This window comes from Hyaena hyaena, unplaced genomic scaffold (assembly GCF_003009895.1).
Source record: "Hyaena hyaena isolate Hyena2069 unplaced genomic scaffold, ASM300989v1 scaffold_51, whole genome shotgun sequence".
NCBI classification, from domain to species: Eukaryota; Metazoa; Chordata; class Mammalia; order Carnivora; family Hyaenidae; genus Hyaena; species Hyaena hyaena.
The window spans coordinates 2057703-2072547 of NW_024080683.1; the positions used below are offsets into that span (position 1 = coordinate 2057703).

Genomic DNA, 14845 nt, shown 5'->3' on the forward strand with positions numbered 1-14845 from the left:
CCCCCCCCCCCCCCCCCCCCCCCCCCCCCCCCCCCCGGTTACAAGGGACTCTACCACATGGTTTGGTGTGACTATCTTACCGCTGTTCTTATGAAATTTGTTTTTTTCTTGTGGTGTCTTCGCACCTTTTCCTGTGATTTTCTTTCCCCCTTTAACTTCCATCGTAGCGGTTCTGGAAGACAAAAACAAAACCCGAAAGGGATCACTGGACTGCTCTCACCCAAGCAGGAGTCATCAGTCAGGGCCACCTTTAGTCCTTGGGCTTCATGGATGCAGGACAAACCACCTAACCACCTGGGTATACCATGGACTCACAAAGTCACTGCTTCTAAGATTTTAAAAGTGGAAATAAACGAAATACCAACACAGAAAGGAAGAACAGGCACACCTAGTGTGCGATGTATGTGGAGGCAACACTTTAGCAATAATTCTGGGTAAACACAGACCATTACATTCAATATGATACAAGCGTCACTCAAGGGTCAGTGTTTGCGGTTCTCATAACTTAGGATGACTTTGTGATGAGAAACTGACAGGGGCGCCTGTGTGGCTCAGCTGGTTAAACGTCCAACTCCAGCTCAGGTCACCATCTCATGATGTGTGGGTTCGAGCCCTGCATCAGGCTCTGTGCTGACAGCTCAGAGCCTGGAACCGGCTTCCCATTCTGTGTCTCCCTCTCTTCCTGCCCCTCCCCGGCTCATGCTCTGCCTCTCTCTCTCTCTCTCTCAAAGATAAATACACATTCTTTAAAAATTTAAATAAATAAACATTAAAAATAACTGACAATATCACCATTTGATTTCTTGGTTTCCATCCTCAAAAGTCCAGAAGAAACAAAAGGTTGCACTTAAGCGTGTATTCAAATTTAATGCAAGAAAATCAAAAGTTACCTCCAAGACCCCTATGTATATACCACTGTAGCTGAAACAAAGACTAACTTCAAATGCTTAATCTGCTATTCTTTTAGAGGTAACCAGTCATTTTCAGTGATCTCCAAAGATCTTCAGTGAGGTTATGTTGGTATACTTAATACTTCATTTGGAAGACCTCTAACAGGGCACGTCTGGGTCCAGAGAGCACAGGACACATAACAGAAAACCCCTTAATTACCTGAGGCTCCTCAAAGCAGAGACTTTATCAACAGCAAATGTCACCTGGCTATATTTCTACCTTACAAAGTTGTACATTCATTTCTAAAGCTCTGAGGCTGACCCTCTAGAGTAGATGTTACAAGTTCCTAGACAAAACCAGGTATTTCTAAAATGATAATTTTCTACTCAAGAGATTAATTCTGCAAGATGATTAGTGACTGTAAGAAAAAGAGAAGGTTCAGAGAGGCACGTATTTGAGAAACAGTGAATTAAATGAAAATAATTAGGCTTTTTAAGAAAGGCTGTTGAGATTCTTTTCATTTGCTAATTTCAGCCATCAGTCACCAAGCACAGCCTAAATAAAGGACGCAAGATTTTCCAACCCTAATAGAAGAGTCCCTTTTTCTTGAAACATCTCAAGGGACCAGTAAGGTTGCAAAGAGCTCTCTGCAAAGTGCAGCTTAATTTAGGCTTTCCTATTATGATTCTTAAAATGAAGGCCCCTGAATTACTCCGTTTCCTTAAGTCACTCACTGGTTAACTGTACGGACATTTCATCACTTCGCTGCTTTATCATAACCACACTTGCATCTCTTCATTCTTCTGTGCTTTATTAGTCTAAAAATCCAGGCACTTATGTATTTTTTCTTTACATTTAACTGTTCATTTTGAAATGATTTTTGTTTCACACAAGAGTTTGGAAAGATAAACTGAAAGTTCTAGCACACGCCTCACTCAGCTTCCTCTGACGCTAACATCTTACGGCAGTGCCGTTAGTACAATACGATTAACTCCGGAGTCGCCCGTCCTTCATCTGTTCCAGGACCCACTGCAGTTAGTCATCGGGGCTCCTTAGTTTCCATCGAGCTGTGATGTAAGGCCACAAGTCTAAACCAAACTGACTCCATGACAGGCTTTAAGTTTCCCCTCTAAACTAGAAGGCCTGAGTTTCAGCTTCCCCGAAACTATCAGGCAGACACACACTGCCCAAGGCCGGAGAAACCACCCTTGCAGCACCCAATCAGGAAAGGCCAGCGACCACCCTCCACATTACTAAGGGAGAGGCCTGGAGATAGAAACTATAGATAGGAGCCTGTTACCTAATGTTAAAGTTAACCCGTTAGTCACTGAGTAAGACCCTAGGCTCACTCTGTGATTGGTTAAATTTAAAGGTACTCTAAATGTTGTAACTGGATCCCGCCAAAAGTAACGAATACTCTAGACAATGTGTATGGTCAAATCCGCTGTCAATGATGTTGTATAATTATGACTGGATCACTGTTCCCATGTCACAACTTCTGTAACTCCCCCATCTCAAACCCCACAAAGACCCTACTCTGCCCTTGTTCGGGGCTCTCAGCATGGATCCACGGCGCTGGTGAGGTCTGGGAGCCCGAGCTTAAGCCCGTAATAAAGCCCGTTGCCTTTGCATACGTGACTCGGACTCCTTGGTGGTCTTGGGACTTTGAGAAGATCGCGATCTGGGCATAACAGTGACAGTGTCTTGGTCTTCCTTCTCATGACCGAGATGCCACTGAAGAGAGCCGGTCAGGCACTTCATAAAATATTCTCATTCGGGGTTTGCCTGAGATTTGCTGGTGACTAGAGTGGTGTGTATATTCCTAAAGAGTATCACAGAGCTGCGGTGCCCTTCTCATCAGGTCATAGTAGTACTGACTGCAGATACTAACCTTGATCACTTGGTTAAGGTAGTGCTCGCCAGACTTCTCCACTATCAAGTCTATTTCTCCCTTTCCAGACTCTACGGACGAGAAGCAAGTTACTAAGTTCGGCATGCGCAAGGGGAGGGGAGTTAAGCTCTACCCTAGGCTAAGGAGTAAACTTGGCTAAAGTCGGTCTGTTAAAAATCACCACAGCAAAGATTAAGTATTTGGGGCGATATATTTAGAGATTATGCAAATCTCCTGTTTCTCCCTCTGATTTTAGCAACCCCAGCGGCTCCTGCCTGCAGCAGCTCCTGAAGTGTATTCCTGGTGATTTTCTACCTCCCCCATTACATCTACCTCTGATATTTTTGATTCTGTAGGGAGTTTGTTCCTTCTCCATTTATGTCATCAGGATGTAGTATTTACATATTTACATCAGGATGGCCTCACACATACTTCACTACTTGGGTTCAAAGCTAATCCTGTGTTATTTTGTTGCTTAACCTGTGCTAGCTTTGGACAACGGGAAACCTCCCGGGCTGCTTCTGACTTTGTGGCTTTGTGACGTGGCCCATCAGGTCTGTTTCCCTCGCCCTCACTTCCTGGCACTTGCTCCAAGTTCATGCTGCATCTTCCCTGCAGGAGCCCTGAAACCAGCCATTTCTCCAAGGAACCCTGGTTCCTTGTATGGAGAATGGTAGGCTCTGAGTGCTGAGTGTGCTTCATGTCACTGCTTCTAGGGCTTTTCACCCGACGGGGCTGGGGATACCCAGGTCTGCATACTAACGTACATGGACACAGAAGCCTGTATTTCTTTGTCTATCCCGTGAGTTCGTACTAATGTCTCCAACTCTAATCAAGTGCCACAGGGTCCACTATGGTCTTCCCGTCTTGCTGTCTGTAACCTTTTTCCTCCCAACAAGGAGAAACTTGCCTCCTCGCATCCACCACCGATCCACTGATCTGCGTAGCACACACGTAGTTCCAGAATGCCACACGGTACACCCATGGGAAAGATACTTACCAACCAACTCTACCATGACGTTTATTGACAGCCTTTTTTCTTTCCCCTCACAGCCTCCATTACAGTACGGTTTCTCAAAATTCCTTAGGTCAACTCCCCCCACCACTCCAATCAGCAAGGTTATTTTATAGGTTTGTACAAACAAGTTAGATTTATTTTTCGCAGTCTGCACTCCATTTCCAGACATGATGGCTGATTTTTTTTCACCCGCGGTGGAGCTCACTCTTTGGTGTACGGTGCGGATTCAGACGAACGCAGAGTCCTGTCTCCTCCACCACAGTGCCTGGGGTCCTGTGAGAGCTCCAGAAAGTCCCCAGGGGAGCCCCTCTGCTAGCTTCTCCTCCTGGCTCTCGGCAACACTGATCTGTTTTCCGTCCCTCTAGTTTCGCCTCTTTCCAAACAGGTCATATAAATGAAGTCAAGCTGCATATAGACAGCCTTCTGGGCCTTAGTTCTTTCACTTGGCCAAATGCATTTGCTTGGGGAGGCTGCACCATCACATCGAACCATCGCCTTTCCTTGGTTCTCGGAACTGGTCTCCTCTTTTTCCCTTTCCGCTCTTCCCCATGCAGGCCCCTTATCTCTCCCTCAGCTTGGTTTTTGCTGTTGGATCTGATCTGCTGTGATCCCCTCTCTGCTGCCTGATAAATCTTCTACAAAGGCACCAATTTCGTACCATCTCCTGCCTCCAACATCTTCAAGTTTCCAACTGCCTACACGAAAAATGTCCAACCAAAGCGTCACCCAAAATTCAGCCCTAACAAACTCTCATCACAAACAACACAAAGAAGCCAGATTTCTTCCATGATTCTTTTTCAGGATCCAAACTCTAAAGCCATTCTATCAGATATTAATCCTACCCACCCTTCAAATCCAGCTTAAATGGCAACTTTTTTTTTTAAAGTCTACTCATTTTTGAGAGAGAGAGTACGCACGTGCACAAAGAAAGAGCAAGCAAGGGAGGGACAGAGAAAGGGGGAGAGGAAAATTCCATGGATGATCTGTGCAGTCAGCACAGAGTCCAATATGGGTCTCAAACTTCGGACCTGAGCCAAAATTAAGAGTTGGACGCTTAACCAACTGAACCACCCATATGCCCTTAAATGAATTTATTATTTCTCCTCCACATGCCTTCCTTCTTTCCCAAATGATTCTCCTTGATCCTTTTTGGCACATTTACAACTTCACACCTTGGACTTGAAACATCCTGCATACCTACACACTATGTGCTAGAAAGCTATCGGATTGAAAAAAATTTATGAAGAAGAAATTCAAAGTGGTGGACTAGAAGCAAACAAAAAAACCACAACATAACTGGTACGCTTTGGTGGCTCAGTTAGTTAAACGTCGATCTTCAGCTCAGGTCATGATCTCATGGTTCGTGGGTTCGAGCCCCACGTCAGGCTCTCTGCTGACAGCTCAGAGCCTGGAGCAGGCTCCGTGCCTTCCTCTCTCTCTCTCTCTCTCTCTCTCTGCCCCTCCCCTGCTCACACTCTGTCTCTCTGTCTCAAAATTAAAACATTAACATTTTTTTTAATTAAAAAAATAAAACACAACATAATTGTTATAATCAATTACATATGAAGTGTTCAAAAGCCAAAGCTGAGAGGCCAATTTTTGAATGAATTTGCAAAGCTTTTCCAGACACAGAAGGGCAGGGGCCTGATCCCACCTTCTCAACAAGCTTAGCACTGAACTATGAGAGGTAAATCTTCAATACCCAACCTCTAAGTAGTGGCATTTCTCAAATCTTCCCCTCTCTCCACATTTTTCTCTAAGTGATCTCATCCACTCCCATGGCTCTCTATGCAGAGGACTCCCAAATTATTTCCCATTCGGAACTTCTTCTTGGGTTCTAGACCTGTGGGTCTGTCTCCCTGATACGTCTGTTTCGTGTCTTACACGCAAGTCACCCTTATCAAATCCAAAATGAAATTCTGTAATCGTTATCACACCCCCAAACAATAACGTCCTCATCGATGACACCCCACCCTATTTTTGTCATCTTAGCCAGGGGCACACCATCTTATGAGAATCTAAGATTTACCCTTGACATTTTCCTCTCCCTGGTTTGCTATGTTCAATCTTTTCATAAATTCTTCTGAACCTCCTTTAAAAATACTTCTAACTGGTCAACTTCCACCTCCACTACCACCACCCTAATCCAAACCATCATTACTTTTCAATTATGTACTCAATAATAATCAAAATTATATACAACTCCTCAAGAGAACCTGGGTCTATCATGCTTCTTCCTTACAAGCCTCCAAAGTTTTCTGCAAATGAGAACAGAAACGGGAATGTTTCCCCATTGAATGGAAATCGAATCTTGACCACTGAACGTGGCCTTTAAAGCCTCACAGAACCGCGGCCACCCTACCCCTCTGGTATCCCCTTTCCCGAGGTGCCCCCGCAGCGACGCAGTCTGTCTCTGCTTAAGGTAGTTTTCCCCGGGCTTCCAGACTTCAGAGTTACAAGCATCAGCTTAAAGTCTACTTCATTCTCCCCGATCTTCCAGCTGGGCACCCAGCTCGTGTCCTCCCCAGCGCTGATAACGTGCAACTAACTGTACATTCAGGATGCAAACTGGGTGCACAGGGTGGAGGGGATGTTTGCCACACACACAGCAGAGCGGCGGACGGCAACCCGCACCGGCCGGGATTTCAGAGCGGAGGCAGCTCAGGACAACCCAGCAGCCCGCTCAGGGCCAAGGGGTAGGCAGAGGGGCCGCGACCCGCCCGCGTCGCCCGTCTCCCGCGTCTCCCAGAACAGAACAGGCCTCCGAAGACTATCCAGCGGGGACAGGCGCGAGCACCTCTACACGCTGGCGGCTCGGACAGACCCTCACCCCGCAGCGCGGAGCAGGGGGCGAAGGAACCCCCGGAGGGGCGTCCGCCGAGGCCGCCGCACTCACCGCACACGTGGGGCCGAAGCAGGCGGGGGCCTCGCTCCGCGGCGCCGCTTCCGCTTCCTCGACTTGCCCCGCCCCCAGCCCGCCTTTTCCTTCTTGCGCGACGGAGGTGGGGCTAAAGGAAGGGCATCAGCAGGGAAAACGGAAATCCGGCGTTTCTATTGGTCCGCTTCCAGCACTTCATCCAGAGGCGTCGCGGCTGCGCAGTGCACGGATTTTGGCCCTTGACGGGCTCCGTAGGGCGATCACGCATCACAGGCCCCCGAGAGTGACGTCCTTAACCCTGTCGCTCCCAGGCCGGGGAAAGGAAAGCAGCTTCTCGCTCACGAGTCTGTTGAAGCTGAGTCTTGGGGTGGCGCCTGAGCTAATACCAAAATAATTGATTTTTTTCTTTTTTTTTTTTAGCGTGCGTTGATTTGCACCCTCTCAGGTAGTCTAGCCTGAAGGATAAAGGGGATTTCTCGGACGTCTGTTTGAATTTTAATCCCTGGTTTTTTTTTTTCGCTTGCTAGCTGTGTGGTTTGGCAAATTACTGTATTTCTCTGAATGTTGGTTACCAGGTCGCTAAACTAGAGATCGCTAAATCATACATAGCGCTTAGCACAGTGAATGATCTTCGCAAGCCCTCGGTAAATGTCATTTTTAACGTCTGCTCATTTCTCCAGGCTGCATTATTACCCATTTTGCACTCCAGGAAATGAGACTCTAGTTAGGATATTATCCCCGCTTTTCCCATGAAGAAACAAACAGCACACACTTGGATGATAGTCGTCGTTGGATTTAAGGCCCATTGAGATAATACAGGAAGTGACCCTGGCAAAGATCTTCTTTTCCCAAATAAAGTCCCTTTAACAGGTTCTGGGGGTTGGGATATAACACACCTTTTGACGACCCGGAGAGTTGAGGGATTGAGACACGATCCCAAGTGTGTCAAGCGTCAGATTTTACTGTCCAAGACACCATCTCTTGTCCCTTAAGGCGTTAGGCTTGAGACGGGTGATTTACTAGACTTCCTGAGGGCAGGAGCTGTCATTATTCAGGCACACATCCCACTACTCGGTGCATAGCTGTTTATTAAGTACTTATTGTTTGTCTTAAGTATTATAAGGATGTTTGCACTTCAGCTCACTTAAGTCTCTTAAGAACAATTGAAGTAGGGCTTCTCTCCATTCTATGGAAACAAGGGGAAACAGTAGAGTTGATCGGGTTAAGTCTGACTCCAAACTCAAAGGGCTGCCTCTGGACTGCTTTCCCTAATCCACTGGTTCTCAAGTAAATGCACAAGAGCAGAGATACACCCTCCCACACAATACCTGGAAGAGATACATTTTTCTTTGTAAGGCCACAGATAGCAGCACCCCATAGCCTCTCAAACAAATCCAGGTAAATATCTTAAGTTTAGACATCAAAATCCTACTTACTATTCATTTGTCTTTCGATTAGGAGAAAAATGATCACACACCCAAGTCCTAGATTATTATTAATAATGTTATTTGCCAAGCTCTTTGTGCTACCAAAAAATGAATGGACTTGAGTGTTTTTGTTTGAAGTGAGTTGAAAGTGTCTCCTGGTTTTGCAGAACAGCAACAAAAATAGCTTATGTTGTAACTTTGGAATTAACCAAGTTAAGCCTATTAACTCTTCAAATACCTAATGATCTAAATGTCAAGCATTAGGAATATCTGTTTTCCTATAAGCATAAAATGCCCTTTTTTAATTAAAAAATTTTAAATGTTTATTTATTTTTGAGAGAGAGAGAAGGAGAGAGAGAAAGAGAGAGTGGGAGAAGTGCAGAGAGAGGGGGAGACAAAATCTGAAGTAGGCTCCAGGCTGTCAGCACAGAGCCTGTCTCAGGGCTCAAATGCACAGACCGCGAGATCATGACCTGAGCCAAAGTTGACCGTTTAACCCAATGAGCCACCCAAGCACCCCAGAATGCTCTTCTTAAATGATAGAGCATATAACTTAATCATAGCAATTAGACTTGAACACCTCTAAGAGGTTTTATAGCACTGTAATTAAGAGGATTGGCACTGGAATCAAATGAATCTGGCTTAGAATCCAAGGTCAGTGGCCATGGACAAGATAGTTAATTTGTAGGGCTCTACGTTTCTGCATATATAAAATGGGAAAAGTAGGATTTATTTTTTGAGTCATGTAGCAACCTCATGACAGTACTAAATGTTGAGTTATTGGTAGCTTGAGAGAGGAGAAAGGCACAGAGAGAACCATGGTGTATCACTTGAAATGCTTTTGGCTGCAAGTAATGGAAATTTCAGCTAATAGTGGCTTAAGCAATAATTTTTTCACAACAGAAAGTCTAAAGGTAGTTAGTTTTCTAGTTCAGTGATACAGCAGTGTCACCAAAGGTCTAAGCTCTTTCAGTTTCTGGGCTCCACCACCCTTAGTGTGTTGATTTTTAATGTTCTCACTTGTTGCTTTTATTTAGTTTCTTTCCACCCTCCTCTGTATTTTTTGTTCACCCTTACCCACCACCCCCTGGAAGCCCCCCTCACTCTGCCAACCACCAATCTGCTCTCTGTTTCTACGAGTTTGGATTTTTTAGATTCCACACATAAGTGAACACATACAGTATTTGTTTTTCTCTGACTTATTTCACCGTTGCTTTCTGAGGCCAGATGTACTCAGTTTCAGGATTTATATCAGAGTTTAGGACTAGAAGAATGGGGAAAGGGATGAAATCCACTTTTTCTACCCAACAGGACTCTGTCCTTTTATCCTAGAAGGAAAAAAAGAAAAACCCAACAGGATTTACCTTCTATTTCAGAGCCTGTACCTGGGTTACATGGCCACCTTCAGGACTGGAAGACCATCAAACATAATGTTAATCATGACATTTGGATTTAATTATTTTTCCTGTACTCTAGTAAAATTAAAGGTCACTCGGCAAATACGCTTCCATCCAGCAGTAGAGATTTAATCTGCAATTTAAACTAATCTGATTTAAAACTTAAAATAGCTGTAGTAAGCTAAAAATTAAAATAATTGTAGTACTCAGGGTGGTGGATCTCAATCCTGGCCACACATCAGAATCACCTGTGGAGTCAAAAAGCAAAGCAAAGCAAAACAAAACAGTAATGCTGATTTAATTAGCCTGAAATAGGACCTAGGCATTGAGGATTTTGAAAATTCCCCAGATCAGGCTACTATGTAGCTAAAATTAAGAGCTGCTTGTTTAAAGAATGGATTTCTAGTTGTTGATCTTCTCGTTAACTGAGGATTAAACCCTTTAATCTTCTGGTACTTCCTTTCACATCACCAGAAATCAAAGAATTAAATGTATAATAGATTTGTTTCCAGTAGTAGAATTTGGACATAACTGTACCCTCCTTGCTGCTTGAGGTCTCAGTTAGTTATTTAGTATTATTATATGTTGAAAATGGTTTAAATTTGAAATATCTTTTGTTAAATGTATTCTGAAAAATGTTTGCTTTTTTTTTCCCAGTTCCTCATGATTTTGTGCAATTTTTCTCTTTTTCATAAAAATAAAGTGTTAGATGTTAGCTCCCACACATCACCCCTTTCCTAAAATCAGTTCTTTAGAGTTCTAATTAATGGATTTTTAACTAATTGGTGTTGTTTCTCTGTTTCCCAAATGTGTAAGCAGGGAGAAAGGGCATGTTATTGATATAAAGCATAAGTGAGATTTTGGCAAAGATCGAGTTTTATTTTCAGGGCCTATTAGAATCACAAATCCATGGAAACAGAACAGTTGCCAACATATTTTCCGTTAGTAAAAAAGGACTGCTTCTGAGTAGGGATTACGTTTCCCAATACCATAAATTTGCTAAAAAGTACACTAATATAGTCCAAACACTCATTGTGCATTCATGATGCCCCGGTTGCTATCTTAGAAACACAAAATCGATTTTGTCCTAATTTACCTTCTTTGGTTACATGTTTAGGGGCCGCAGAAAAATGACGTGACCAAAACGAAAGTTTATCTGACTGTGGTATAAAGAATCACTTTTAATGAAAAGATCCCATCAGCAGGTGATGGAGAAATAAAAAACCAAGACTGATTAATATCACATAAGGCCCACGAGTTGCCATTTATAGGTGGAATATTTACAATGCACTATGGTTTTATAAAACAAAGCTCCTCAAGCAATGGGTACGTTTCAGGTTTTAGCTAGAATGGGAACACTTAACACTTTTTTAAGTTTTTGTTTAAATTTCCTTTATAGACTTGATAAGAGGTATTTCCTTTGGTAAGTGGTGACCGGTTTTAACCTCTGATTTCCTTGATTTATGAGCAATACAGACTTAATAACCAAGCATATTAAGAATTCTACATTTTCCGAGTATTCCCATTTAACTTTTATAAACTATAGGAAGCACAAGTCAGGAGTTACCGTGATGCTCTAATTCTACCCACCCCAGTGCCCTCCTCCCTTCAAGAGAAAGAAAAAATTAACCAACTAGCCTCAACCCCATGGCATCTGCTTGAATTCTCCAGGGAGCAGACGCCAAGCTAGAATTAGGAGGCCAAGAAATGTATTGGCAGAGAAGCCGACGAGGGGTGAGACGAGAGGGAACAGCCATGAGTGGGAAGAGCCTGAGCCCACGGTGCTGACCTGCCATCTGTGAAGGGAGGCATGGAAGGGAGAAGATGTGGTGGACTGTAGTGCAGCTCTGAGGAAGTCCCGGCCAACAACACAGGGCTCCCGAGCCATGACTGCCCATTGAAGGAGACTGAGTGTGTAGGAGTGGCCCAGCTCTACTACCCTCTCTGTGCTCAGTCATTGTTTGGGCAACCCGGGGACAGAATGGCCTCAGCATGAATGCTGTGGTGGAAGCTGAAGTTGTGGCCTCTGGAGGCTGTCAGCTAACTACCCCTCTTGCGGCAGCTTCTCTCTGGAAAGGAGATCAGAGCAGTCCACTGCCGTAGCTGCCAGGGTCCAGCCCTGGCACAGCATGGACACGCTTCTCCATCCACGTGAGGGGATCAGTCCCTCCATCACTCCTTTGGTCCTCTTCTAGCGTGGAGAGCTAGAAGATGCATTGGGATGACATATAATCTCCTTGGGGCTGCGTCGGATGTACCATCATCTCCCTGTCCATTCCTTTTTCATCTCGCCCTCACCTACTACCTTGGCAGGTCTTGGTGGCTTACCTGCTCATGTGTCAGCCCTCACCCAAGGGGACTAAGACCCTGGGAATCTTCCCTTTCTAAGGTGAGGTTGCTACATAGGTCCACGGACAGTTATAGTGGGGGCTGAGGGTACTGAGAGGCACCTTTGTGGATCAGCAGGGCTACATTGATCCCTCCAACCCCACTGTGTAAAAGCAGTCTTACCTCCACCTAATGATCAGAAATAATAGCCCCTCCTAGGATGGTGACTCCTTTTCTCACTGTTGGTCCTGGGCACACAGAGTCCATTAGATCCAGACGGCATCCACAACTCAGTGAAACTCTTGCTCTGTCCCCTGGCAAGAATGCATTCTCTCTGGGGACAAGGGCTTCTAATCTACAGAGCCCAAAGCCTTGGGGGGGGGGCAGGAACCACAAATTCCCCCAAGTTTCATTGAGAATGATAGTAAGTGGGGCCATTATTGCTTTTACCCCTTAGTTCCTAGACTCATGTATTCTTCTCACAGCACAGTATAGAGATCTTGGATTTGGATTTATTCTGCATTCTGGAAGAGAGCTCCCCAATGTTTGTAGATGATGGCCTCAAAGGTGGTGGGTCAGCTGTGCCTTCAGCAGGCCATTGCAATACTCTGTCAGGCTGACTGCCTCTGGATGGTACAGTGTGTAATATGACTTGCGGATCATGTGTCCTTTTTCGATTTGAGGTGCATCCGCTGCTCACATGCTGTGTTACGTAGGGTTCTGTACCTATGGATCAAGCACTTCATAAGCTTTTAGATACTGATGCTGACAGAGGCTCTGTGGGCAGGAAAGGCCAGCCCTTACTCAGAATAGGACTATGTTCCTAAGAAGAGAAACTGCTGGTCATTCTGGAATGAAAGGAGCCCGTTGTCGTCAACTTTGGGTTGACGGTAGCAACTGGTCTCTTTGGGAAATAATGTCATCTCAGGGGCTCAGCACTGCTTCTGTTGCTGCTCATTCATACTCAGAGGAAGCAGTTGTTAGGTTGGTGTTGGTAAGTGGAAGTTATGCTGTTGGGCCCGTGTGTAGCCTCCATCTCTGACATTACAGCCACTCCATTCATGTACCCCTCATGCCAGTTCTAGAGTACCCAGTGCTGAAAACTGATGTCAACTGGTTGAGTCATTTGTCAGCCTCGTTGTCCAGTGTTCAGGGTGGATGCCTTTTGGCTGGTATTAACGTGACATATTCACATTTTGTGTCCATTCCCGTATGTCCATCCACATGCCTTTTCCCTGGACCTTTTTATTTCCCATCGTCCTTTTCCCTCCAGGCTCTGACCAGCTGGTTGGGCCAGTGGCCAATGATTATGAATCTCTGTAGGTTCTCACCTTGGGGAACTTTCCTTCTCCATAAAGCGGATAACAAGGAGCACTGCCTGCCCTTTAAAAAGATCTTCCCTCTCCACTGTTGTTCAGCCTGTAGGAGACTGTAATGCAGCTGTTCAGTCTCAATGTCTCCCCACGAACTGAGCCAACTCATCTGTAAACCACACTTGGGCTTTCTCCCGCTCCTTGAGCTGTTTGTACCACACCCAACAACAGACCATGGATGAGAGCCTGGGGCCGGGAGCTGGTACAATCATGTGGGTGATAAAGAGGTCTGCGCTCTCTGTTCGGGCAGCTAATCTGTGTCCTCTGGGCTCAATTCCCGATGCAACACTTCTGTTCTTGGGCCCATCTGGCTTTGCGAATCGACAGGCAGACAGAACCCGGCTCTCAATGAGTAGATCCGGACGGAGGGTCAATGCTACGCTAGAGTCAAGTATTCTCTCTCTGTTAGGGCTCAGTAACATGTCAGGCGCTCTTTTTTCAGATGTGTCTAATTCTCCATTACAGATGGCATGATCCTGGGCCAGAACGCCAAGGTCCTGTGATGTGATCTTACTAATCGGGTTCCTAGGAATTCCACATTGCATTGTTTTTTTTTCTCACCACTGACACCTCCACACCACAGGGTCTGCCAGATGTTCTGGTCTGAGTGGGAGATGTGCTTTCACTACAGCCTGGACCTGCTGTGCAGTTCTTTCTTGATCCAGGCACCACTTAGAGCTGCCCCCTTCCATGTCCTCTGGGGTAAGCACTGGGGCAGGATTCTTACATGTGTAATACATGGCATTGTACTTTTTATTTCAAAACAGGGGATGCATGATGCAACAATATGTCTTTACTGTGGAGGGGACTTCCTGACATCTCCCTGACCTTAAAAATGTGTACCTCCTCCCTTTCAGTTCTACCTTGTAGGATTCCTTGAAAGCCTTTACTGAAGTGGCTTGTCCCTGAATCTTTATAGAGTTTGTCTTCTACCTCCTGGAACACGTGTTTCTTACCAAGGTCTCCAGCCTACTAGCCATGTCTTCATCTTATCGATGTGACGGATCAATGTGATATTCTTCAGGTTGTCCAGATGGTCCAGATCTCTTCGGAGTATATTAAGACAGGAGGTGGGCGAGCTAACATAGCCCTGCTACAGAAGTGTAAATGAATATTGTTGTTCATTCCAACGAATGTGAGCTGCTTCTGATCCTACTTTCCGTCTATTTTTTTTCCCATCCTATTTTACCATCTGCTATGGCAATGCAGGCATCTCACCTTTGCTCTCCAGGCTTTGGAAGGCCACATAGTGGTGTGTTCGCCCCTATCCCCGGGGTCCTTCCCCATGTTAAATCCCGTGTCCCAAGAAAGTGACTCCAAGTCAACATTTCCCTGCCCATTCGCTTTTACCTTTCCACTCCTTGGTCAAACACCCTCCTCATCCACCCCCTGGCTCCTCCTCTGCCCCTGATCGTATATGCTGGCCAATTCCTGCAAGTCTTTAGGGGAAAACTCTTTTCTCTGTCATCAGGCCCGGCCTGTCCCCGGCTCGGTTATGCTGGGATATAACTACAGTTATCGGCCTGCCAGCCCGGAGGGGCAGCTGAGGGGGGAGCGGGTGCTGCCTTGCAGAGAGAGGGGTCTGCAGTGTCTTCCTGCACAAGGGAAGTCTAGCTCTTAATTAGGAGGCGTGGGCTCTACA

General features: G+C 45.4%; 1 protein-coding gene across 2 annotated transcripts in view; it reads right to left on the minus strand.

The window, feature by feature from the left end:
• Positions 1-6752, minus strand: part of PUM3 (pumilio RNA binding family member 3) — a 50625-nt gene extending 43873 nt beyond the window's left edge. Inside the window, exons 1-3 of one of the 2 annotated variants that reach the window (XM_039230852.1) lie at positions 6697-6750; positions 2783-2853; positions 81-172 (exon numbers count right to left, since the gene is read on the minus strand). In XM_039230852.1, the coding sequence (XP_039086783.1) occupies positions 81-162 (82 nt within the window). In that variant the 5' untranslated portion in view covers positions 163-172; positions 2783-2853; positions 6697-6750. Of the gene's footprint in view, positions 1-80; positions 173-2782; positions 2854-6696 lie in introns of both variants that reach the window. The other variant, XM_039230853.1, reaches the window with a different exon arrangement.
• Between the last annotated feature and the right edge of the window lie 8093 nt (positions 6753-14845).